This window comes from Salvia hispanica, chromosome 2 (assembly GCF_023119035.1).
Source record: "Salvia hispanica cultivar TCC Black 2014 chromosome 2, UniMelb_Shisp_WGS_1.0, whole genome shotgun sequence".
NCBI classification, from domain to species: Eukaryota; Viridiplantae; Streptophyta; class Magnoliopsida; order Lamiales; family Lamiaceae; genus Salvia; species Salvia hispanica.
The window spans coordinates 32,865,094-32,889,561 of NC_062966.1; the positions used below are offsets into that span (position 1 = coordinate 32,865,094).

At 37.9% G+C, this 24,468-nt stretch overlaps 5 protein-coding genes across 5 annotated transcripts; 2 read left to right on the plus strand and 3 right to left on the minus strand.

The window, feature by feature from the left end:
* Nucleotides 1-1,396: 1,396 nt before the first annotated feature.
* Nucleotides 1,397-5,421, plus strand: LOC125207641 (serine/arginine-rich SC35-like splicing factor SCL28). The gene is made up of 7 exons (XM_048107066.1): nt 1,397-1,687; nt 2,397-2,474; nt 2,556-2,720; nt 2,848-2,906; nt 3,110-3,152; nt 4,634-4,894; nt 5,139-5,421. The coding sequence occupies exons 1-7, from the start codon at nt 1,536-1,538 to the stop codon at nt 5,146-5,148; spliced, it is 768 nt and encodes a 255-aa protein (XP_047963023.1). The 5' UTR covers nt 1,397-1,535; the 3' UTR covers nt 5,149-5,421.
* A 708-nt stretch (nt 5,422-6,129) lies between these two features.
* On the plus strand, nt 6,130-8,411 carry LOC125205682 (U1 small nuclear ribonucleoprotein C-like). Its single transcript, XM_048104747.1, has 6 exons — nt 6,130-6,253; nt 6,335-6,377; nt 6,749-6,790; nt 6,897-7,152; nt 7,436-7,711; nt 8,144-8,411. The coding sequence occupies exons 1-5, from the start codon at nt 6,246-6,248 to the stop codon at nt 7,696-7,698; spliced, it is 612 nt and encodes a 203-aa protein (XP_047960704.1). The 5' UTR covers nt 6,130-6,245; the 3' UTR covers nt 7,699-7,711; nt 8,144-8,411.
* A 71-nt stretch (nt 8,412-8,482) lies between these two features.
* LOC125205681 lies at nt 8,483-14,109 on the minus strand. Its single transcript, XM_048104746.1, has 8 exons — nt 13,782-14,109; nt 12,547-13,056; nt 10,044-12,193; nt 9,689-9,958; nt 9,541-9,621; nt 8,976-9,087; nt 8,838-8,904; nt 8,483-8,744 (listed from the first exon to the last, which is right to left on the minus strand). The coding sequence occupies exons 1-8, from the start codon at nt 13,888-13,890 to the stop codon at nt 8,657-8,659; spliced, it is 3,387 nt and encodes a 1,128-aa protein (XP_047960703.1). The 5' UTR covers nt 13,891-14,109; the 3' UTR covers nt 8,483-8,656.
* Nucleotides 14,110-16,358: 2,249 nt separating this feature from the next.
* Nucleotides 16,359-18,197, minus strand: LOC125206832. The gene has a single exon (XM_048106054.1). It carries the CDS (start codon nt 18,195-18,197, stop codon nt 16,359-16,361), a length of 1,839 nt encoding a protein of 612 aa, XP_047962011.1.
* Nucleotides 18,198-21,211: 3,014 nt separating this feature from the next.
* LOC125206833 lies at nt 21,212-22,566 on the minus strand. The gene is made up of 2 exons (XM_048106055.1): nt 21,833-22,566; nt 21,212-21,791 (listed from the first exon to the last, which is right to left on the minus strand). The coding sequence occupies exons 1-2, from the start codon at nt 22,564-22,566 to the stop codon at nt 21,212-21,214; spliced, it is 1,314 nt and encodes a 437-aa protein (XP_047962012.1).
* Nucleotides 22,567-24,468: the final 1,902 nt, after the last annotated feature.

The window sequence follows — 24,468 nt, forward strand, 5'->3', positions numbered from 1 at the left end:
CCGGAGTGGATTTAGCATCCGAAGTTGGATCTGAACAGGGGAATCAAGTTGTGCATGGATTTCGAACTTTCTGCTCTCTTTTAATTTTACTTCGTCTAGTAGTCGCAGATCTGCTTAGTTTTAATTGTTTTTCGTTTAATTGCTTTTAAATTCAGTCTGCTTCGTTTCGATTTACGTTCCATCTCTGTTTCTACTAAAATTTTTATGCAAATTGTTGGAGAAGATGATGTCGCTGTTAGTTAGTACTTTAGTTAGTTGTTTTTCAGCTTTTCATCCGTACTTTACCTTTTCAGCAAATGGTCCCCACCGTCAGTTTATTTCCCAGGTCTAGGTAATTTAGGAAATAGTTTCTTAGATCTAGTAATCGTACCGCTCGTTCCAGTTTATATGCTTGATTTCTGTTCTGCCTAAATCTAGTCGTTAGCATAGCAGATTTCAACACCAAGTTTAGTTTAATTTCCTCAACCCAAAATGCGTGGCAGCAGCCAACCCAAAAATAGTCCTGAATCCTTGAGCATGTTTAATTACGCATTCATCTCTGTGGGATCGATCCCTACTTCCCTGTGCTAATTTTAGTATACGTGGTTGAGGGTTTTGAAGAAGTATTATGTGTGTCCGACGACCGAGGTCTCCAACGATCCATGAGTTCCTAGATCCTGTGATCTAGTGGATTCGCTGGACCTAGGAAGCTTGTTATTCCTTACTGAGCACACAAAAAGAAATATCGAGCTTCAAATAACATAGATGATTTTGGCATATCAAATCTTAAACATTAAAATTGATGATTGTCAATTTATTTAAAACAATTCTAACATAAATATGGCGAGAATATGAAGGGAGAATTTTATTGATAATTTGTTGGTCATGATGAGTATATTTTAAAGTCAAGGGTTTAAAATTTAGATTTCAGGGTTTGGGTTTTTTGCGTATAGGGTCACTATATTGCAATGAAATGAAGCTCGACTAGGAAGTATCTCATCAGTGCAATATTAAATTATAGTTCATGTATATCTGCCGGTTTTGTGTTTATATTTAAAAAATTTAAATTAATATTTATGGATTATTAATAATGTATGAATTTTCATTTCATATTTATGATGCATAATAATTTGATATTATATACGATTTGGAAGAAAATATATTGAGGCATGCATCGCGTGACACTAGTTAAAATAATCCATAACTATTATTCGTCGAATTGAACGTTTTTTTATTTAGGGCTAAAAGCCCAAAGTAGGGCCATCATACCTAGGCCTTAGAAGCAATCCATCACGAAGGGGTTTAATGCAATATAACGAAACTATAGGGGAACATTCGCAAATAACCTAGTCTGAAGGGGAAAACATGCAATATCCTCCTCCCTCCAAAACTTACCTCATACATCTCAGAAATTAGATAAAGGCAAAGAGCTGAAACATTAACGAACCAATGCCACTCAATTTCTCATTTAGGGTTTCTGATTTTTGAATTCTGAATCCAATTAGGGTTTTGAAACCGGGAATTGCGGCTTAGTTAGGCGACCACAAGCTGAATTTATGGCCAGGCATCGAAGCAGAAGCTGCAGCCATAGCCGTAGCCGTAGCCCGCCCAGAAGAAAGCAGTACGATGAGCCGCGCGACCGCCGCCGTGATCGTCGCTCGCCAGCTCCTTCCGGCCTCCTTGTTCGAAACATTTCGCTCAGCTCCAGGTTTTTCCTTTATAAATAAGGCGTTACTAGTGTAGAATTTCACGTTTGTAATGTTATGGAATGTGTTTGTATTTTGATTTGAAAATTTATTTGGGAAATTGAGATATGAGTTTGCGGAGTTATGTGGTGTAACCGTGTAAGGGTGGTAGAAAGGGGGAAGTGGCTGCTGATATCGTGTTGTTGAAATCTTGGAGCTACAAGGAATGCGTTGTATTATTAGGGCGTGTTTGATACTTCTCTCTGGAAAATGGTAGTCCAGCAAATTTTCGCCAAAGTGTTAGATAGGACTGGAAAGAAATCATGTTTGCAATCGTTTGATACTAGACGGAAAAAGCTCCTTTTTTCTGAAATGCATGTTTGATAACTCGGAATCGTATTAGAGCGTTCAATAATTTGTGTTAAGATTTCAACATAATGAATCTATTAACGATTTCTGTAACGTGATAATCTGCATTGAAAACCTTCTGAAGTTGCAGTATATACCTGAATTACCAGTTTGTCATGGTTTGGTGGCCTTTTTCATCTATCTGCTAAATTACCAGTTTGCCATGGTTTGGTAGTACTTTTTATATTGGGAACTGTTGGTTCCATTAAAGTTCATCTAGCATTGTTAGTTGGATTGCCAAATTATTTCCACATGCTTTGTCCTGGATTCATAGTAGAGTATATGTTAAGGTGAATGATTTCATACTTTCCTTTTTGATTGAAGGCCTGAAGATCTGAGGGTTCCCTTTGAAAGATTTGGTCCGGTAAAGGATGTGTATTTGCCGAAAAATTACTATACAGGGTACGCTTCATGTTTTTTCAAGGTCATTTTAGTTGTTTAGTTGTTGCTATCAAAGTTTATATTCTGGTGACAAAAATTCAGGGAACCTCGTGGCTTTGGATTCGTCAAGTTCCGTGATCCTGAAGATGCAGCTGATGCAAAAAGTCACATGGATCGCACAGTTATTGGTGGCCGTGAAATAAGAATTGTGTTTGCTGAAGAAAACAGGAAAACTCCTCAAGAAATGCGTAGAGTCACTCGCACAAGGTTGTAATTGTGTTGCAGCGTGCTCCCTCTGTGGTGCCACTAATTCCTTTTGAATATCTTTTCAGGCAATTCTGGATTACATATTGTAAGTTTTACTGATCCCTTTTACATTGTTCTGAATTTGAAGCTCACGTGGAAGCCATAGGAGACGAAGTCCATCATATTCCCCTAGAAGGCGATATCACTGTTAGTATATCTTTCACTGGGCAGCTAATCTTATATGTATTGTAACATGGCATGTATCTTATAGTCTGCAGTATCTAGTATCTAAAGATTTTACATGTAAATAACTGCCCTTTTCGTATATTAGAACACTGGTATAAATGAACATTTGATGTTTTACTTTGTCTTTCTGAGTGGTTGACTGGTTGTGGTTTCATAAATGGCAGCTCGATCACCACCATCCTCTCCAGCAAGGCACCGTGATTCAAGGTCTGTTTTTGAAGTCTTGCCTTCAATTTTTCATTTGAATGAATACAGAAATACCTACTCGAATATTGATTGCTTGTGGTAATATTATGTGATTACCACCTTGGTTCTGGATGATGTAACATCTAGCAATTCATACCATCTGATGGGGATATCTATTAATTCATTAACTGTATTTTTCTGAGCACCATATGAATGTTAAAATGTCAGCCACATACCCAGGGCATCTAGACATGGTGGTTATTTTGAATAATGCTTTGTTATAGTTCTGTTGCCTTCCTTTTGGGGTTAAGACTTAATAGGATGTCAAGGTTGGACGTGTTTTTTCCAAGTACATTTTACTAGCTTCTTCAAATTTCTTTTGAGAATAAGTTTGATTAAATCCTAATCATCCAATAGGTTTGTTAGTTTTGTGTTGTCATTTTGTTTTTCAAAGTATTGATGGGGTTTCTTTAATCAATTAGGATATACTGTTTCATCAGCAAATATGTTGCCTTTTAGCTAAATGTAAAACATTTTCTTTTCAAACTAGGGAATTCTGTTCGCAATTAAAATTTTTCTTGTGAAGGATTTGTGTAGAGTTGTTCTAGTTCTTCCATTTCCAGGGTCTTAACTTTAATCTCTTGCCACTACTTTCTTGGAGCTGTATCTGAATCTCTCTTAAGTTGACTGTTTTTCAGTGGATGTGAATGACAAAATCTGCTTATGACCTTATGTATGCAGATTTTAATTGACAAAGTGCGGTATAAAGAACTCGAGACTAATATCTTAAAGTCAAAGCTTACATTATTTTCCATGCATCTCCAGAAGTTTCTAATTCCAATTCATCATGGATAATCTTCAAAATCCACGGAATTATGTTTGTTTATGCCTTTGAGCTTGTAAGGCTTTGCCTTGCGTTGGATACTGAGCTGACTTTGGTATGATAAATGTGTGAAACTATTCCAGGACTAGAGATCCTCGATTATTTATTGTTTAGCTTTTAAGATTGATTTCCTAACGCTTCACAAATAGTTGGCCAAGAAAGAACTCATCTGCAAAGAAGCAAAGCCTTTCAAAGTTATAATGAATGAAGTGTGGTGAAATTGCCCATGAAAAAGATAAGATGAGGTCTCTAAATGTCAGCACAAGGACAGCTTGCAAGTTTTGAGATGCTGATGCTATAAAGCCTTAAACAATGAGTGGATCAAAGTTTATAGTTTTTTCAGAAAGTCGGGAAAAGATGCAGGTAAAGGTCATGTCTTCAATCATTAGATTTTCCGAGGGAGGTTCTCTTGTTTCATCACTGTAAGGGCCACTCTTAAATTTTCCACCACTGGTTCAAATTAAATAGCGGAGTCTGTCAAATAAAATGGTTGCACATATGTATGTTCGTGAGCCAAGTGATTCATGATATGTTTACTGTCGTGTGTGCTTATATGTACTCAAAATGCTGGGGATAAGTGTTTAGTAATTCGCCAACCTTTTTCTTATGTGTTTGACAGAGATAGGGGCTATGGAGCCAGTCAAGGTCGCTACTCTCGACACAGGTCGAGATCTATGTCTAGATCAGTTTCTCCGGAGGATGACAGAGGTTACAGGTCCAGTGAGAGGCATTCCAGACCACTCTTGAGATCTGTTTCCCCTCTTGATGAGAAAAATCATTTGCCAAGCCTTCATTCCCCAAGTCCTAGAGAAAATGGACATACTGGCTATGCAGGGAGCAGATCCCCGACTCCAAGAAGAAACTCTTTGAGCCCGGAAAGGTGTGTCAAATTTTAATTTCAATTTTCTTTGCTTGGTTTTCTTGGACAAATCAAGAGGAATTTAGTAGGAGTATTTGATATTGAAGGCTTAAACTTTGAATGAGGGTCCTTTTTTTTCCTGTTTAAATGAAGATGAACACATATTGCCTTTTTGCCTTTGCTGCTGCTCAAATTTTTATTAAACCAAACACTGCTGCAGTTCAATCCATTGCCTTACGATGAATATTTCCTTCTTGCTGTGCAGGCGTCGCTGAATATACGTTCAGTTTTTCTGTTGTCACGAGTTTGGTTTTGTTCAGTTTTTCTGTTGTCACGAGTTTGGTTTCTTAACGTTTCGGATTCAAGCGTGGCATCCTTGTGTAGGTTGCTGACAATGAGCATGTAAATGAGGATGATCTGAGTTCGTTAGTTTGCTAGATTGTAGAATGTTTTAACGTTTTGAGTTTGTTTGCTAGACCTTCATATGGAGTAACTGTGTTTTTTTGGTTTTAAATTTTGTCAGTAATATTAGCTTCTCTTATCGTCAATTCTGCTTGCATTCCATAAATGATGATAATCCGTGGATGTAAGATCAAAATGATGCCGTTTTCGTTATAAAGATACTCCATCCGTCTACAATTACAAGACCAAGTTTGACACGGAACAGATTTTAATAAATACTCCTATTGTAGAAATTAGAAAGTGAATGGAAAATATTAGTGGAAGGTGAATCCTACTTTTATATATTTTATATTAGTTATATAATGAAATTTGATTGAAATAAAATTAGTGGAATGTGATTTCCATTATTAAAAGTAGTAAAAAAGCAAATGAGACATTTATCGGTTATGAACGAAAATGCCAAAATAGGATAATTATTGGTGGATGGAGGAGTATATAATTCTTAAAATAGAAATATCATTTTATTATGTTAATTAGAAATATTGATAAATTAATTGTTTTATGTTTTCAAATCGGAGGAGTACAATCACCCCATAATCCACTCATTTTTGCAATACAGAAAACTACTAGTACAAAGCTTTCGAAAATAATAAAATTCGTAAATAGTTAGCTATAAAAATATCTTAGAGTATAAAATTTCTTAGTTTTGAAAATGGCCCTCATTATTTCTGTAAATGGGTTTGATAATTTGATCATCTAAACCGATTATTAAAGCAGTCGGATTAAACCGACCCATGTTGGATCTGTCGGGTTGAGCCCGACCCGTCAGTGTCCCAGCTAATTTTTCTACAACACTCTCCATAGCGATAAACCCTACTATGATTTCCCCCCAAAATCACTCCAATCACAATTCGATTTCATTTCCTTCATCGATTTCAATTTTCCAGATACATAAGAAATCCTCACACTAATGCCGCGGTATTCATCTCCTCCTGTCTGTAGATTATTGGGACTATTGTTTCTTGGGTGCTGAATAGTCTTTCGTTGATTTTTTTGTAGGTACTACTGTGATTATTGCGACACTTACTTGACTCATGATTCTGTAAGTTTATTTTTAATCGTGGGCTCGGTTATGATGTTAGCTCAATTGATTAGAGAAATTATTAGCGAATGTTAGAAACAAATTTTGGCTAAATCATGAATGTTTAGTTACTTTCACAAAGTTAGGGTGTCATCTTTCATCAACTGTTGCAAAAAATCAATCTTTTTAGAAATGGCTGATTTTCTGACCCGAATCTAAATAGTTATACTACATGTTTATGGATTACAGCTAATCTGATGATTTTTGTGAAAGTTCTTCGTTGACTTGATGTTGCATTCGTTCTATAAGTTTCGGAATTCTCAGTGTTTCTGGTTGTCTGTATTATGCTGATTTGCTGGTAATGACTAGTTTTCCTTTTTTTCGTTGTTCAGCCGTCTGTCAGAAAACAGCATAATTCTGGCTACAAACATAAGGTATACCTCTGGCCTCTTGGTGATGTGGAGCATTAATGTTATAACCGTCTTGAATAGTTTACTTAATCTTCATTTTCATTGGAAACCAATAAATGTGGGTGTCCAGGCAAACATAAGATCCTACTACCAAAAGTTTGAGGAACAACAAACTCAAATTTTGATTGATCAGAAGATCAAGGAACATCTTGGGCAGACAGTAGCATACCAACAGATTGGTGCAGTTTATAACCAACATCTTGCTGCTTTTCCCGGAGCAAGGCCACGCCTACCTGTCATGCCGCCTCCTATGTTTCAGGGACCCCCTCAGATGGTCCCTGGTATCAGGCCTCCAATGTTGCCAATACCTGTTCCTGGTGCTCCTGGTAAAGAAATTGCTATATCCATCTTTGTTTCATTATCTATTATTTTTTTGTGCTGTTTTAACTTATAATAATCCGAGGGAAGTTCTGGAAGTGTGTTTTTGGCAAAATAGTCAATAGAAGCTTGTTGACCATTCTAGACCATGAAATAGTTTCCTGCACTTGAGGGTTAATATCACGATTCACGAGAGACTAAAAATAACAATATTTATGAATAGAATGTGCGATGATAAAATTTATGAGTGTGATGTTGATGTATACAATTTAATGCGATGATTGGTATTAGGTTATGGAAATTCTCCAATGGCGCCAATGCAGCCTCCTCCTGCCCCTTCACTGCCTCCGCAAACCGGTGGGCTTCCACCTCCACCAAGTACGAGTACTCCATTACCAGTTCCAGGAGGACCTGAAGGAGGCCAACCCTCCAGCTCTAGCGGTCCGCCTCCTAATGCTACTCAAATGTTCAATGCTTATCCCCCAGGAACTTCTGCTACTTCTGCAGCTGCCAGTGGATATTCTTATCCACAGTACTCCCAAACTGGTCATTAGTTTACCAGCCACAGTAAGATTTTACACTTGCGATTACCAGTTTCTTTTTCTCAGTATTTTTAGTTTAAAGAAAGACCCCTCTGAGAAGAAAATTTTCACACAAGTGTCAATTTATATCTCGTATGATAATCAATTTTGCTGTTTCTTCCTGCTTTTATACAAAATGGGTAAATGGGTGGGAATGGCAAATAATGTATTTTGAGGAAAAGGAACTATGGCTCCGGGCCCCCTTTTACCATACTCATGCTATGCAAGTCCGAGCCTCATGTCACTTGTCACCCCTTGCTTGCTAAAAATCAGCTGAATTCAATGAGTTTGTATAGATAGTGAGTTTCCACTAAAGGACCACTCAATAAATAAAATTCGAACATCTGCTGCAGAATTCGATCACTATGCTTGTTTGTGTGGCCTAAAATAAGATTGGCCCTTCTTGATTTTCTCGCAGGCTAGATTATTGACGAACAAACACACTGCTGCGGGCAGCGTGTTGTATCAAGCATCCAGTGGGATATTTGAATGCATTTTGCATTGATAACTGTTACTGCACGCGCTTGAGCTTCACTGTGAAAAGCTGCTGGTTGAGCATTAGATATGTGAATTGGTGATGGATTTTCTTGTAATTTTGTGGTGATTTTTTCTTTTCTTTTAAGGATCACACACTACGTAGAAAAATGTGTAATTTTTGTTGCTAAAAGTGGTTAAAATTTTCTGCATTTCCCCAAAGTTGAAGACAATCATCAATTTATTCAATCTCAGATACCACAAAAATGCAACGAAAACTATATGAATCTGAAAATAATGGATACATCAGATTGCAGAGAATATCAACAGGCTGCTTTAATTTACAAGCTGAATCCATCTTTCCACGTGTGGAACTGTAAGAGCAACTTCGAGACTACATTACGTACACTACACAGCACGCAGGCAACAACGAGCTGGCCCCTAGTAAGAACCAGCCTCATTTAGTTACAGGAAGAAACTTGTTTGTCTTCTTCAACCACATTGTTGATCTAGTCCTCTTAACATAATCAGCAAAGAGGCCATGCCTGCCAACAAAGAACTACTATGAACACAACGCGAAGAAACTACACTGGCAAACAATCAAAGCTGCAACTTGACTGAGATGATTTGGGACAAACCTTTCATATTCTAGCTTCTGTTTAACTATGCCATTCAAGAGCAGCTCTGAGCTGTAGATAGTACCGCCTGCAGTGATAGTCATATGAGAAGCTTGTTTGTTTAGGGTGTACTTAAGGTGCAAGGGAGGAATTGCCAACCTTTTTCAAGAAAAGGAAGACAAGCATCATAATCTTCTTCACAAGATAGAATCAACAAATCGTCTGGAAGTTGCTCGGCCTTAAATACAGATCTGCCAAGTCTCTCAACCGGCTGATGGGCAATGCAACAATTGTAAGGAAACATAATCAAACAATTCTCTAGGAAAATATGACAACTTTCGGGATTGACGTATCAAAAGGAAAAGCTCACAGATTTAACAGTTTAGGGGGGTTTTAAAGGAGAAAAAAGAATAAATCTGAGCCTCGCACATTTTTCCCAGTAATAATAGACTGCTCAGAGATCAGGGTGTGTGCATTATGTAACAAAGGAATTACTGACAGCAGAAAGGATCAAGAATCAATATGAGCAATGAATTTCTACAAACTGGCTCTCTGACTCATAATGCTTATTCATATCTTGAAATAGTTCAAAAGAGAACATGCCTAATTAGCTTTCAATTAAATATTTAATTATAACAAAAAAGGAAAAAAAGGAAGAGCAGAAAAAGATAACCAGGGTGAATCAGCAAGTAACCATGCCTAGGTGAAAGGGGCAATATCTTACCATTCCATGGACCGCCTTCACCAAGTTGACTAAGATGTCTTTACCGGGCTTTGTATTAGGGGTAACAAAGACCTTTTGTCCCTGCATTATGCATGTGAGACAACTGTAAATTAACATAATCTCATCATTGTAAAAGTCAGACAATTACCTGTAAAAGTGGATGTTGTGATGCCCTTGCTAGAGATACTGGCAAACAAAAGCCAAACTCCTTTTCCTTTTTTGCATCTCTAAGTATGTAATTTTTCTCGTCGATAAGACAACTAGCTTGTCCACAGCTTTCAATCCACGAGCGAGTAACCACAGGTTTCCCGGAAGCAATTGCTTCTAGCATATTCCTAGTGCGGACAAACTCATCTGCAATAAAATGTGTAGCCTCTAACATAGACGATGCAACTCCACCTCCCAGCCGTGCCAATATCTGTAAAACAATTCTAGCTATATAACTTGCACAACATAAGAAGTTGAAAAAGATGGCCAGAAATTAAAAAATGATACAGTACTACCTTTTTCTGCTGCTTGACAACATCTACATCCAGGTGCTGGCTAAACAGAACTCTTATAGTTGTGATATCCTTCCTCTTCCTCGATCCTCTCATTCCACTACATGGTTCTGGTGAACCAGTATGTAGGTCATCAAGTTCTTTCATTAAGGCTATTACAGACTGGTTCTTTCTGCAGGACTGTTTGTGATATTCATCCCCCTTGCATATAGGAGATACATCATGTCTCAGTGCCGCACGAGGAGTAGGTGTAGCACAAGTTGAATACGAAGTTCCACATCTTGGTGAAGCTTCTTGTCTGCCATTTCTTTCGTCACCTCCAGCGTCTGCCCCATCATAATCTTTCCCATCACCTTGCTTAGATGTGTTCAAGCCGACAGCATCAGCTGAAATTGATTTCTTATTAGAGCGGTCATTACCACATACAGCAGCATCATTCCTTGAATTTGCTTTCGCAGTTTTTCTTGAGATGATTTTTCTGGGTTCTGAATCCGAGCGAGGTGGCAACTGATTTGATGAATCTTTGCCCAGATTTGTAGGAATACTCACGGCAACCCTACTTGATCTTGTTAACCGTCTACTATGCTGTGCATCAGCTGATGTTTCTTGTCTAGATCTTTTTCCTTGTAGATTACTTACTGCATCAATGTCAGGGGTACTAGATTTATCAAGGCATGCTCTATTTGATTGCTTTAAACGAGTTAATCCAATCCTCCTAACATCCTCTATGGTCATAGTCACAGCATTTTTCCTTTTCCCACTTGCACGGGCACTCACCTGTTTATTTATTTCATCCTTGGCATTAACAGAATTAGAAGGCACTTTGGGACAATCTAACTTTATGGATGTCTGAACTGGTACAGAAAACTTCTCTGACCTTTCACCTGTTAATTTGGTCCCATTATGCGAGGAAACATTTTCAACTGTCGACCTCCTTTGTTCTGCTCCCCTTAGCACCCCATCGTCTCTCTTCTTTGTTATTTTGAATTGAACTGGTGCAAGAGAGGACATGGTACTGTTTCTTGTGCTGATCCTCTTTGTTCGTTTGGCTTGTCTAGTGACAACTCCAACCCTAGTAAAATATGGCAAGTCTTCTTCTGAATGAACGGTACTATTTCTGAACTTATTTTGCATGGTATCTTTCCTTGTGCTGCTTACAGCTTTATTTCCACTTTTATTACTGTCAGACAAGTGTACTTGAAAACACAAATCTCCCATAGCTTCAGCAGCCATTTGAGTATCAGGACCTATATCATCTGGAATGTTCTTGTCTTCACAATTATCTGCCAACTCAGGCCCAGACACTTCGTGCAACTGTTCTTCCAAATTCCTTATAATATTCTTCGACACCACCTCTTCTCCATGAAGTGATTTTTGCTTTGGTCGTGTTTTATGCAACAATCCGAAATCTGAGTGCACTAAATCTCCTAGTCTACTCTTATTGTCTGCTTTCATTTTTTTATCACTCTCTACAACAGACTTGGATTTACGAGGTTCAGTGAGGCATCTCGGCACTGGACCTACATTGTCGAAGAAAAGTTCCCTTTTCTTCAGGAAAAACTCTCCCCCACCTTCGTCTTCACGAGCATCATCCCAATCATAAATCCCGTGCTCTCCGGTTGTCTTTTGGAGGATAGACCTTTTGGCCAAATCTCGAGAACCTTTTACAGCAGAGACACCTTTTGGTTTATTTACATCTTGAACCTTCTTTCCAAAGTCTTCATCCTGTTCTATGAAACCAACATCAAGAAACCTATTGACAACCTCAAGTGCACGTTCCTGTGACAGATCCCCTGGTTCTTGAGAATCGACGTAGCTTAACACTTCAAGCATATCATCTGTCTGGTTGGTTTCGGTTTCTGCCTTTTCACATTCGGCATCTTCATCCTCTCTGAAAAGTCTGCGCACAGCTGTACTAGTAATCTTGTATCTGTTTGGATCCCCCTCACTTTCATTAGAGTAGCCATTCTCAAGAGACTTTGACACATGTCCAATAAGAGATGGACCATCTAGTTCAGATGTCTGATGTTCCATAGAAGACTTATCGGTACTAGTGGTAGACAAACCATGACTAGTTCCTCGGGCACGGGCTGCCAAGCCAGAAGCCCTAATTGATGCAGCACGTATTGAGGTAAATCCTCTGCAAAGTGATTCTGAAAAAAATGTATCATACATTCAGGCCAATAAAATGCAAAGATAATCTGAGCTAATCAATCCTAAAGCCAAAAACAAAGATAAACATATACTAATGCAGAGCCAAAACTCGCACAAAGGTTAATTAAGCAAGAATAAATAATTCTGTAAAGTTAGCAGACATTCTTCTACATTGTATGTATGCACAGAATGACAACCAATTAAACAGGTTAATACTGAAATAATGAAAAATAGATGATATCATATGGAGAAAGGGCTGTCCTGAACAATGATTGAGTAATAGGGATATAAAGGAGCACTGAAAATATTTAACTGAACGCAAAGAATAGGTTGACATCATTCAAATATTCACCTTCCTTAAGAGAATTCTTGTTCACTGCGCTATCCAATTCAATGGAGACATTGCCATCAATTTTAGCAGAAGGTTCCTCGGATAATCTTTGGGTCTCACATGTGACATCAGTTTTATTTGTTTGTCTGCATTCAGCAAGATAAAGTTCAGCGTTGAACTCATCCAAGACTTGAGTTTCACCTGGAAGATCCACCACTTGGGTTTCCTCATACAAATCCACCAACTGCGTTTCGTCGGCAAAATCCACCATTTGGGTTTCCCCATCAAGGTCCATCGATAGGGTATCCCCATCAAGGTCCACCACTTGGGTATCCCTGGGAAGATCCACCACTTGGGTATCCCCGGTAAGATCCACCACTTGGGTTTCTTCTGCAAGATCCACCACTTGCGTTTCCTCAGCAAGATTCGCCATTTGAGTTTCAAATTTGTCTTCCAATATATAAGTATCATCAACAGGCATACTCATGGTGTTAAGTGAATCATCATCTCTGTCACCTTCTAAAGCATCACCTGCCATAGAAACAAGAATGTCGGATACTCATAAGAAATGCAACCAAAACACGTATTCCTAACCGCGATAAATTTTTCTTGATTAAAAACTTATCAGCAAACAAATTTCACTGTGTATGTGCAAATAGGCTACGACAAAATAGAGTTTTATTGCTTGGCTTAACAACAAAGTGTATGGCAATGAAACTGCACCCATCAATAAATGAATTCAATCGATAAATAATAGAAGCCAAATAACCACAGCTGGTTCCTTGCCAATAAATACCCAGTACATAAACCTTAAGCCATCAACCACTTAATCAATGCTCTTCCATTCATCAAAGAGCTAGCTCCTTTCATAAATAAATCTGCATTGAACATTATAATGCCACATTGCCTAAAGCAATCCAAACTGCATGCTTCTAACCAAATAGTCCTCCATAAAAAAGACCCAAATTTAAAACATAATCCTTTCTTGAAAAATAAAATGAATAGAAATCAGACACTGATTTCTCGCCTTGAAAAACATAATCCTTTCTTGACAAGCATAAATCTTGGTCATAGTCCTAAGCTTCACATTGAAAATATAAAATATCCATCAATGAAATCAAAACCCAGATCTTTTTTCCAATTAATGGATACAATTATTAGTATTTTAAAAAAATACTCATTGCATGCGAGATACTCTATAATGAACCACAACCAGAGGTAAAAAAGGGGGGAAAAAGAATCGGGAAATGGAGTACCTGGAGAAAATTGACTCTCAATTTGCTGAGTTGCGGCGTCTCTTGAATCCAAATTCGAATTTTTCTGGCTGGAATTACTGTGGTTGCGGCTTCCTTCAACAGTCCCCATACCAATTCGTCTAAAAATTTGTTTAACAAATTGGAGTATTATTCAAAGCTAAAATGGCATCAGCGGTCAGAAAAGGGAAGTGTGGGAAGATCCTGCAATTACATAAATGGAATGGACACAGAAAATAAGAGTATGGTGGAGACGAAAGTGGAAGTGATTGCGATAGTGAAACTAATTGCAGAGTGAATCGCTCAACGTGAGGTGGCGCAATGGTTAGGGATGTTGAAATTGGGGGCAAAATTCACGATTTTGGAGGGAAAATCGAACCCTAAATTTTTTTATTTACAGTATTTTATTGCTATTTTCAATTTTTAAATATTTGTCTACTTATTTTAACATTTGAGTAAGATATCCCAGAAAAAGGATCTTTCAATTTTGGAATAGTTTCTGTCAGCGATTTTATTCTTTATTGTTAAGATATATGATTACAATTATTAACTTATTTATTTCTTCCTGTCTACACTACATAATAGTTCCATTATCATTATTACCTCCGTATTTTAGAAACTATTTCTATTTTGGATCATCTCTTAAAAATAAAATTTTTAGATATTTTCTATTTCTGGATATAGACCCACAATCCACTAACACTATTTTCACTATTTTTTCTCTTTTTTTTCATTCTCTTTCTTACTTTACCAAATTTCTATCTTACTTTACCAATCGTGCATTAAAACTCGTGCCGTTTCAAATGTATCTAATTTTCAAATGCAGAGATAGTGTTGCTCTGTAACTACATAAATTATGCCAAATTTTCAGCTTTAATCCGGATTATTTAGGTTGTTTTTCAAGTTAAGTTTATGGCTGTTTTGTGGAGTTATTTAGAAATTAATTACTCGGGATTGTTTAAAGTTTTTTTGATAAATTATGGAGTAATCTATTTTCCAAAATTTTCTTTTAGTTATGCTATACGCCTGTACCTATACTCATCTCAATTTTATTTTCCAAAATCATAAAGAAATTTTCTCTCTTTTAATGCCCACTCCAATATCTGTATAAATATGCAACCTTCTGTGTCAAAAAATAAAAACTTGAGTCATCAAGAATAGCATCATGACTGGATTACCAAAAACATTTTAAGAGATTTAGTACCCAAAACAAAAGCATTTAATCTTCAATTACTTTTATCGATATTGTATTTGTATTATTTTGAGTATTTGGATACCCGATTAGTTAGATTTGGATATCGATATTAAATTTTTGGCATTATTCGAGTACTTGAATAGTTGGTCACATTAAATATTCGAAAACTCTAAATAACACGCGTCAGCATTCATGACTATTTTCGAGTGAGAATACCTGATTCAACAGTATCACATATCAATGCATCACAGTTTTGAATATGTCATTAAATATGAGCCTGTAACATGCCCAGTCAAACTAAGTTTTCATGATCAATATCAATTAAGATTTCAGTTTAACCTATCACTATCAATAAATCTTTCAAAGAGTAACACATAATTTCCTACCAAAAAAAACTCCCCAAAATAGTAACACTACAATAATAACAAAAGGTATACCATAATCAGTCACAAAAATAATCAACACACAACAAAAGGAAACCGAAAATAGTAATAATACATGATTAACAAAAGTCATACCATAATCAGTCACAAAAATACTAATAAACACACAACATAAGACATCTTTCTCTTTCAAAATCATAAAGCAAATTTTATTTTCTTTTAACTAATACCTGTACACATCTCAATTTTATTTTCCAAAATCATAAAGCAATTTTTTCTCTTTCAATGCCCACTTCAATATCAGTCTAAAAATGCAACCTTCTGTGTCAAAAATAAATACTTGACACATCAAGAATAACATCATGACTGGATTACCAAAAACATTTTAAGAGATTTAGTACCCAAAACAAAAGCATTTAATCTTCAATTACTTTTATTGATATTGTATTTGCATTATTTCGAGTATTTGGATACCCGATTAGTTAGGTTTGGATATCAACATTAAATATTTGGCATTATTCAAGTACTTGAATACTCGATTAGTTAGGTCACATTAAATATTCGAAAACTCTAAATAGCACGCGTCAATATTCAAGACTATTTTCGAGTGCGAATACCTGATTCAACAGTATCACAAATTTAAATGTGGCATTGAATATGAGCCTGTGACATGCCCAGTCAAACTAAGTTTTCATGATCAATAGCAATTAAGATTTCAGTTTAATCTATCACTATCAATAACTCTTTCAAATAGTAACACATAATTTCATACCAATAAAAACTCCCCAAAATAGTAATACTACTACAATAATAACAAAAGGTATACCATAATCAATCACAAAAATACTTAATTAACACACAACAAAAGGAATCCGAATATAGTAACAACTAACAATACATGAATAAGAAAAGTGATACCATAATGAGTCGCAAAAATAATAAACACACAACAAAAGACATCCGAAGATGACACAATGGGTAACCATATCAGATAATAGATGGCTACGGCATGATTGGCAGCGAACCTGGATCGAGCTCGAAGAAGCTCATGCCCCTGACAGACACGGACACCGACGGAATCCTGTGAGACAGCCCCAACCTATCCTTGGCCTTAATTATCAACTTTTTCCCTTCTTCCCTCTGAAACACACACCCATGCCCCTCCACCCTAACCAACACCCTCACAATCACCCCCCTCTCCCAATCATAATCCGACATGATCTCCACAACCCTGTACTCCAACTCCTCCCCGAACGTCATCCCCATCATTGACCTGAGCCCATTCCACTTCTTGAACACGGCCCAGGTCTCGCCCTTCAGAGGCCGGATGGCGTACACCTTCTTCAGTATGGCGTCCCTCTTCCACTTGGCCAGATGCGAGAACACACGGTAGTCTTGGACCACCTCGCTGTACCCCTGCTTGAACCTCCCCGTGCTCGCTGGCAGCCCCTTGTACAGCCACCTCTTCTCCTCCTCGTCCTCGGGCAGAGGCTCCAGCCACGTGATCTCCAGCTTGAGGCCGTCGTCCAGGATGGCGTTGATCTTGGCATAGAACCTCGGCATTGCATCCAGCGTGTCGTACACGGCCCACACCTGCCCTTTCTTGAAACACTCCCTGCTCCTCTCCCCCTCGAAGTCGTGAAACTCTGCATCCGTGTATTCGAGCATCTTCGAATCCGGCCTTATTCCACGGTGAGATTCCTTGCTTTTATCAGCTTCAGCTTCAGATTCTATGTGAGGATGAGACTCCTTGCTTTTGTCAGCTTCAGATGCTGGGTGAGGATGAGACTCCTTGCCTTTGTCAGCTTCAGATGCTGGGTGAGGATGAGATTCCTTGCTTTTGTGATCATCTTCATCTTCGCTAGACACTTCCACAATGGTGCATTGACCTCGTCCACGTCCACGTCCACGTCCACGACCACTGCTAGGAGGCCTGCCTCGAGGCCTCTTCGCGACAGCATCTCCCGATGTTGCCATGGACCCCGAGCCTTGAGGCCTCTTCGTGGCAGCATTGGCATCTGGTGATGCTGCCATCAACCCCGAGCCTTGAGGCGTCTTCGTGGCAGCATCATCAGATGCCGATGCTGCCTTCGACCCCGAGCCCCGAGGCCTGCCCCGACCCCTCTTAACCCCAACCACACCACTTCCCTCATCTACAACATTACTAGTTACATCATTGATTTCTTTAGTTACCCTTGCTTGACCACGACCACGACCACGGCCTTGACCTTGACTTTGACCTTGACCTTGACCTTGTAAAGGAGAAACCTCATTCACCCTATTGATCACCTCATTCACCCTATTGGTCAATCTAGAGTCAAACACGCCTTTCCCGCTCAATTCAACGTTCTGATAGTTCAAAACCCTAGAATTAGAAACCCCAAAATCCTCACAATCTTGAAATCGTGAAAAACCATAATAATTCTGATTAGATCGAAATTGGGAAAAACCGAAGGTGCGTCGATCACGATCAGCGATGGCCTTAGCCCTAACCATGGAATCATAGGCCATCCTCTTCTCGTAATCGCCGATCACGGCTTTCGCTCGGCTGATCAGCTCGAAGGCCTCCCTGGCGCCGGGAAGCCCGGTCTTGTCGGGGTGGACGGTCACCGCCAACTTGCCGTACTGCCGCTTCACGGCGGCCGCGTCGGAATCCGCCGCGACGCCGAGAATCTTGTACCAATCCTCCTTGTCCGCGCAATGCACGTCGCAAACGGCGATCATCTGATCGAAACCCTCCATCCCGCCGCGCTGCGCTGCGACGGCGAGCTTGCGCGCGCCGGAGAAGTCTCCGTTTGACATCTTAAGTATGGCCGCTTCCATTGCCGCCGCCGTCTCCATCAAGAAAGCTTTTTTTTGAAACCAAGAGTCATGAGGCGGCTATTTATATAAAATTGTGAGATTATTTACTGAAATACCTATTTTTTAAGTAGTAAAAATAATTATTGATTCACTTCTATTGGTAAAAAAGGTAAAACTATTAGCGATAGAAATTAATTTCCAAAGATAACTATTAACTTATTCGAATATAATGTACGTATTCAAAATTAAGTTATACTAGTACATCGTAATAAAGATACCTACGAATCTACGATTAGGATTTTCAGAATTTATTATTCCTAAAGTATGTTTTTGAAAATATATAACTTCGGGAGAATATGATTCATATATTTAGAAATAGATCAGAATTCTTAAATTGTACTTTAAACTAATTTTTTTATTTACTTCTAAAGATGATTAGTCAGATTCTAAATTCATAAATCTAAAAATCATCTCCATGTATAGTGTTTTTTAACATCTCACATTGAGCATCGTAAAGAGACTCTATAATTAAATTTACAATGATGATGTGCTTAAACAAAAATTACAATAATGTTTTTATAGCAATTAATACCGATATTAATACATTAATAATTTGTATGTTGAAATTAAGGGGACCAATTAAGGAGACAGTTGGTGAATAGGGTTTTCAACATAACTGGCTTACTCAAGTCGGAAGTGGAAAAAATTGAAAAGATTTCATTGAAAAATCGGAGTGGATCATCTACTCCAAAAATGGTGCACCATTCATACTCCACACTCACAACTAAATAATAGCAAAGCCTGAAGGTAAATAACAATCAAACGAGGGGTCAAACAATGCCTGAGAGGATGATGTCCGCCGCCGCCGGGAATGAAATGGATAAACCCTAGGAGCGGGTTTGAGCGAGGTGGAAATATGTTACTAGGAGAGGATTTGCGATGGAATGAGATGGCAAATTGGCAATATTGGATGTGATGGACGGAGATGGCAATTGAGGCTGTGCGACAGGTTGAGAAATGGCCCGCTAAAATTATCATATGTATTTCTCTAGCATTTAATGTCTTTTAGAGAGAGAGAGTTGAGTTTACAATGTTAATACTTATATAATTGGATATTTTACTTTTTGTTTTTTTAAAAAAAAAAAATTAGCATTCTTATATAATACTCCATCTGTCTCGTAGAAATCGGCTAATTGGAAGACACGGATTTTAATGCATAAATGGTAAAGTAAGAGAGAGGGAGAAAAAAGTAGTTGAAAAAAATTAGTGAACGATGAAACCCATAAATGATAAAGTAAAAACAAAGGAGAAAAAATTATCATAAATGGATATGGACTATTTGTATGAAGCGAATGAAAAAGGAAATTCAATCGATTTCTATAAGGCAGAGAGGGTATTACTCTCTTTGTTCCCTCATAGTCAGTGTTTTAAAAACCGGTTTGGACCGGCCGGTCGACCGGTTCGGCCGCGAACCGGTGACCTCTCCGGTCCGATTCACCATAAAAAACCAGTGGAGCATTGAACCGTTTTGGACCGGGTGAACCGACCGGTTCGACCGAAAACCGGGAACCGATCGAACCGGTTGCCAAATTTTTTTTATTTTAAAAAATGAATTAAAAATCATTATAAAAAAAAATTTACACTAAACTTTCATTTTTCATATTAACCCATACTTGTATTGGGCCTTTGAATTTATAAAAACTTGCTTAATAAATCATTTGTGTCTTTCTTTATAGAAGTATTACACAAGATTGTTCTTTCATTTTTCAATATGCGATGAAAAGCTTGTTTTATAGTCATCTTTTACAATCTTTTGCTTTTACTTTTTTAATGTGGGATGTAGTTTGTTTTGTTAATATGTACTACTTCATATTATATCAACTATCAACTATATACTAATTGTATATGCATAATTAAAAGATATATACATATTTTATATCATAACTAAAATTAATAAAGCTTAATTAACTTTCAAATAAAGTTTTAATCACTAATGCTTAGATTGAAAATAAAATAACAAGAATATATATTGGGAGAAGTGTTCATAACATGAAAATTAATATATAGTATAATAAACATATGAATATGTATTTTTACATTACTAGTATTACTCGTTAAGAATTGGTATATATATACTTTATCTATACTTATATATCTATATATTATTTGAAATTAAACTATATATTGCATTAATGCTTGTTTATTTACATGTTTTGAAACTAAGTGTTTTATAATAAATATGTATTTAATTATATACTCATATATATATAAATGCTACAGTAAAACGGTTCGACTGATGGTTCGACCGGTTGGACCAGTTGAACCGTGAACCAGTAGCCTCGCCGTTTCGCTTGCAGGTCCGGTTTTTAAAACATTGCTCATAGTTGAGTTATTTTTTTCATTTTGGAAAGTTCCCTCATAGTTTGAGTCATTTCCATATATAGTAACTTTTTTCTCTTACTTTATTCTCTCTACTTTATTCACTTTTTACTTTATTCTCTCTAACTTTTTTCTCTTTCTTACTTTCTTATCTATTTATTTAACATTATCTTTTATACTACGTGCCGAAAAGTTTCGCTTCAACTATTAAAGATGGATGGAGTATTATATTATAGAGTCATTTTATTTTCCACAATAATAGAGTCAATTCCTTTTTAAGTAAAAGTAAACACATTTTTCAACCCCAACTTTACTCTCTCTTACTTTTTTTCTCTCTTCAACTCTCTACCTTTTTTATTTTTCCACTTTATTCTCCTTTTACTTAGAGCATCTCCAATGGGGACGGATGTCCCATAGCCTTTCCGACGGACTTCCCAAAAATACCTCCTGCCTCGCCATAAGGACATCTCACTGCACAGTGGCGGATGTCCCATAGCCTTCCCGCGCGGACTTCCCGCAATAAAAAAAATTCACAAATTCACCAAATTAAACAATGTATGGAATTAAAATTTCGACACGAATACGGAATTAAACAAAGTGCAAAATAATTTCATTAGATAAAAAAAAGCGACAACAAAAAAAAACAACTTAATCAAATTATACATATGAACGTATCAACGACGACCCCGACGCAACCAAAGCTCTTCAATTAAATCGTTTTGGAGTCGAATATGGGCTGGTCGTTGGCGCATGTCGGCATACGCACGCACCCGATCGGCCCCTTCATGGGGTACCCCCATACGTCCACTGGGGGTGGCCACACCGTGGCTTGGACCGGCACCATCATCATCGTCACTGAACCAATCAGTGAGTGTCGGACCTTCATATTCGACAATCATGTTGTGCATGATAGTACATGCGTACATGACATCAACGATGCCTTCCATATGCCACAACCGCGATGGACCCTTCACAACCGCCCATCGACTCTGGAGCACACCAAACACCCGCTCCACATCCTTGCGCGCTGCCTCCTGACGATCCGCAAAATATTTCTTCCTATCTTCTATTGCGCATCTGGTCGTCTTCACGAAGACGGGCCACATAGGATAAATCTCATCCGGTAAATAGTAGCTCATGTTGTGCTGGTTGTCGTTGGCGTCGAAATTGACAGTCGGACTAACACCAAGTTCTTGGTCGTTGAAAAGAGGGGACGACTGTAGGACATTGAAGTCGTTGTTCGAACCGACTACTCTAAAATATGCATGCCAAATCCACAGCCGGGAATTAGCTACCGCCTCAAGGACAATCGTGAGATGCTTGCTCTTGAAACCAGTTGTCTACAACCCTTTCCATACGGAGGGGCAGTTCTTCCTTTCCAATGCATACAGTCTATGCTCCCCAACATTCCCGGAAACCCGTGCCGACTCCCGTGCATAGTCATCAGCTCCTGGCAGTCTTGGGGGATAGGCTTCCAAAGATAGGTATCCCCGAATATCTCCCTAACGCCGGCACAAAAAAACTCCAGACATTCGTGGGCAATCGACTCGCCGATGTGGAGGTACTCGTCGAACATGTCAGCCGCACCTCCGTATGCTAGCTGCCTGATTGCGGCAGTGCACTTCTGAACGGGCGTGTGGTCGGGTTTACCAACCGCATCCTCTTGCATCCTGAAATATTCGTATCGACGCTCTAAAGCGCCAACGATACGAAGAAACAGTGGATGACTCATCCTAAAACGCCGGCGGAATAAGTTGTCCCCAAACCGCGGCTCCGGAGCAAAGTAGTCTGCGTACAATCGATGGTGTGCAGCGATGCGGTCCCGAGGTATTGTAGTTCGACGACGGATGGGTCGAGGTACCGACGGCTGTTGCTGTTGCTGCATGGCCGCTTGTAATGCCCGATTTATCTCTCTAGACGTAACGGCCCGCAGCTCATCCCTAACGATCTGGCGCCAGTCAACAGCACTGCTACCACCCACACCACTACCACTACCATTTCCACTGCCACTTCCACTACCACTTGCCATAATCATAAAAGAAACGTAGAGAGAGAGAGAAAGAAAAACAAACTTGTTAACACAAGTGGTGCGAATGAAATGAAGTTCAACGAGCCGTATATATAGAGTTTGTAAAAAAAAAAAAATTTAAAATTCGGAACAAGACGTCGGCGCCGGACATCCGTCGGGATGCTGCAATGGCGGACGTCCGCTCGCCGTCGCGATGGACGTCCCGGGAATGCCGTGGATCTGTCGTGTCCAGTGCGGACGTCCGCGTCCGTCCCTTCCTCGTATAATGGCGGACGTCCATGACGGACGACGGTCCGACGCCCGTCGAGACGTCCGGTATTAGCGATGCTCTTAATTCATCTAACATAATTTTTCTTAATCTTCGTGTTGAAAAGATACGTCGCAATTATTTGGCAAAGAATCAATAAAAAAACAAAAGAAAATTGAATAAACAGAATGTAGTGTACAACTGCTGCCGCAGGGACAGTGCATTTAATTGCGGAAAGACTGGGTTGCAAGAATTGAAGTGATAGGACAACACGTCTTGGAGACGCAAAATGGATACGCTAGACACTCATGCAACTTTTGATGTGACACACGACATATGTACTATATACGTTTTACTCAATTTTTTTAAAATTCCTAATATTCATACCTTGTTCCTCTGAAACTCTAACCATACGCCATATTCAATTTTTGGTAAAAAAAAGGTTTCCCAATCATACACCATATCTAAACCCATTTTTGGGTAATAAAAAACATCAAATTAGAATAAACATAAAAAATGAGTAGCTTCTACAATTTTTTTTGAGATATTACATATCACTCATTATTTTGAGATGTTGAATTAGCCAATACGGCCATAGTTTGTCATTTTGATTTTACTTTTTGTGTTAATGGTACATTTAAATTTATTTTTAGTGCCATTAATTTGCTGTTTTTCAAGAGGTTAGCGTTGTAGTAATATGTTTACAGTTTACACTTAACTTCTTATTGGGAACAATGCAAAAATTTATTGAGTCTTGAATTTTAGCTTTTTTTTTTTTATATTTATTGGGATATGTTTTACATATAATTGCGATATCGTTAAATCTGTTTTAATTTATATGTGAATTTTATTATACTCTTTTTGCCCCATAAAAATGTACGCACTTTCCAGAGTCCGTCCCATAAAGTTATGGGCATTTTCATTTATGGAAAGTTATCCCAATTTATTACCCTTGTACATCAAATTATTTACAACTTATACCATCATAAAAAAACTAATAATGATGTTGATTCCACTATCCACTAATACTAATTTAAATTTCTTTTTCTCTTATTTTACCAATTTTGTCTTAATTCCCGTGCGATAGCATATGCCATATTTTATGGGACGGAGAGAGTAGTATGTTTAGTGTATTTTAATTTTAAAAGTAGTGTAGTTTTTTTTTCAATATAAAGTAAGTTATTTAATAAATAAATATATTAATAAGATTATTTTGTATAATTATTTAATTTATATAAATTATTAATAAAATAATACTGTGGGATTAACATGTAGCTAAATAAGTATGTAGGTATAATTGAAAAGGTATAAAAAGTAGGTAAATATGGAATATTTTTGGGTTTGAGTATGGAGTAGAATTACTACTTTTTGGTGTAACTCGTATTCAAAATGGATTTAAGTTTGGGATAAATGATTGGAGATGGCCAAAAATCTCAAAATGAAAAACTACTTATTCCCCAATTCTCAAATGTTGTGATTTTTAATAAATTTAGCCAAAACGACGATGTTTATTGTTACATAAAAAATACTCTCTTCGTGCCTGAACCTGAATAAGAGTCATATTTTGTCATTTTCGTCTGTCACTAAATAAGAGTCATATTTCGCTTTACTATAAATGGTAATTAGACCCCACATTCCATCAGTTTATCCCACTC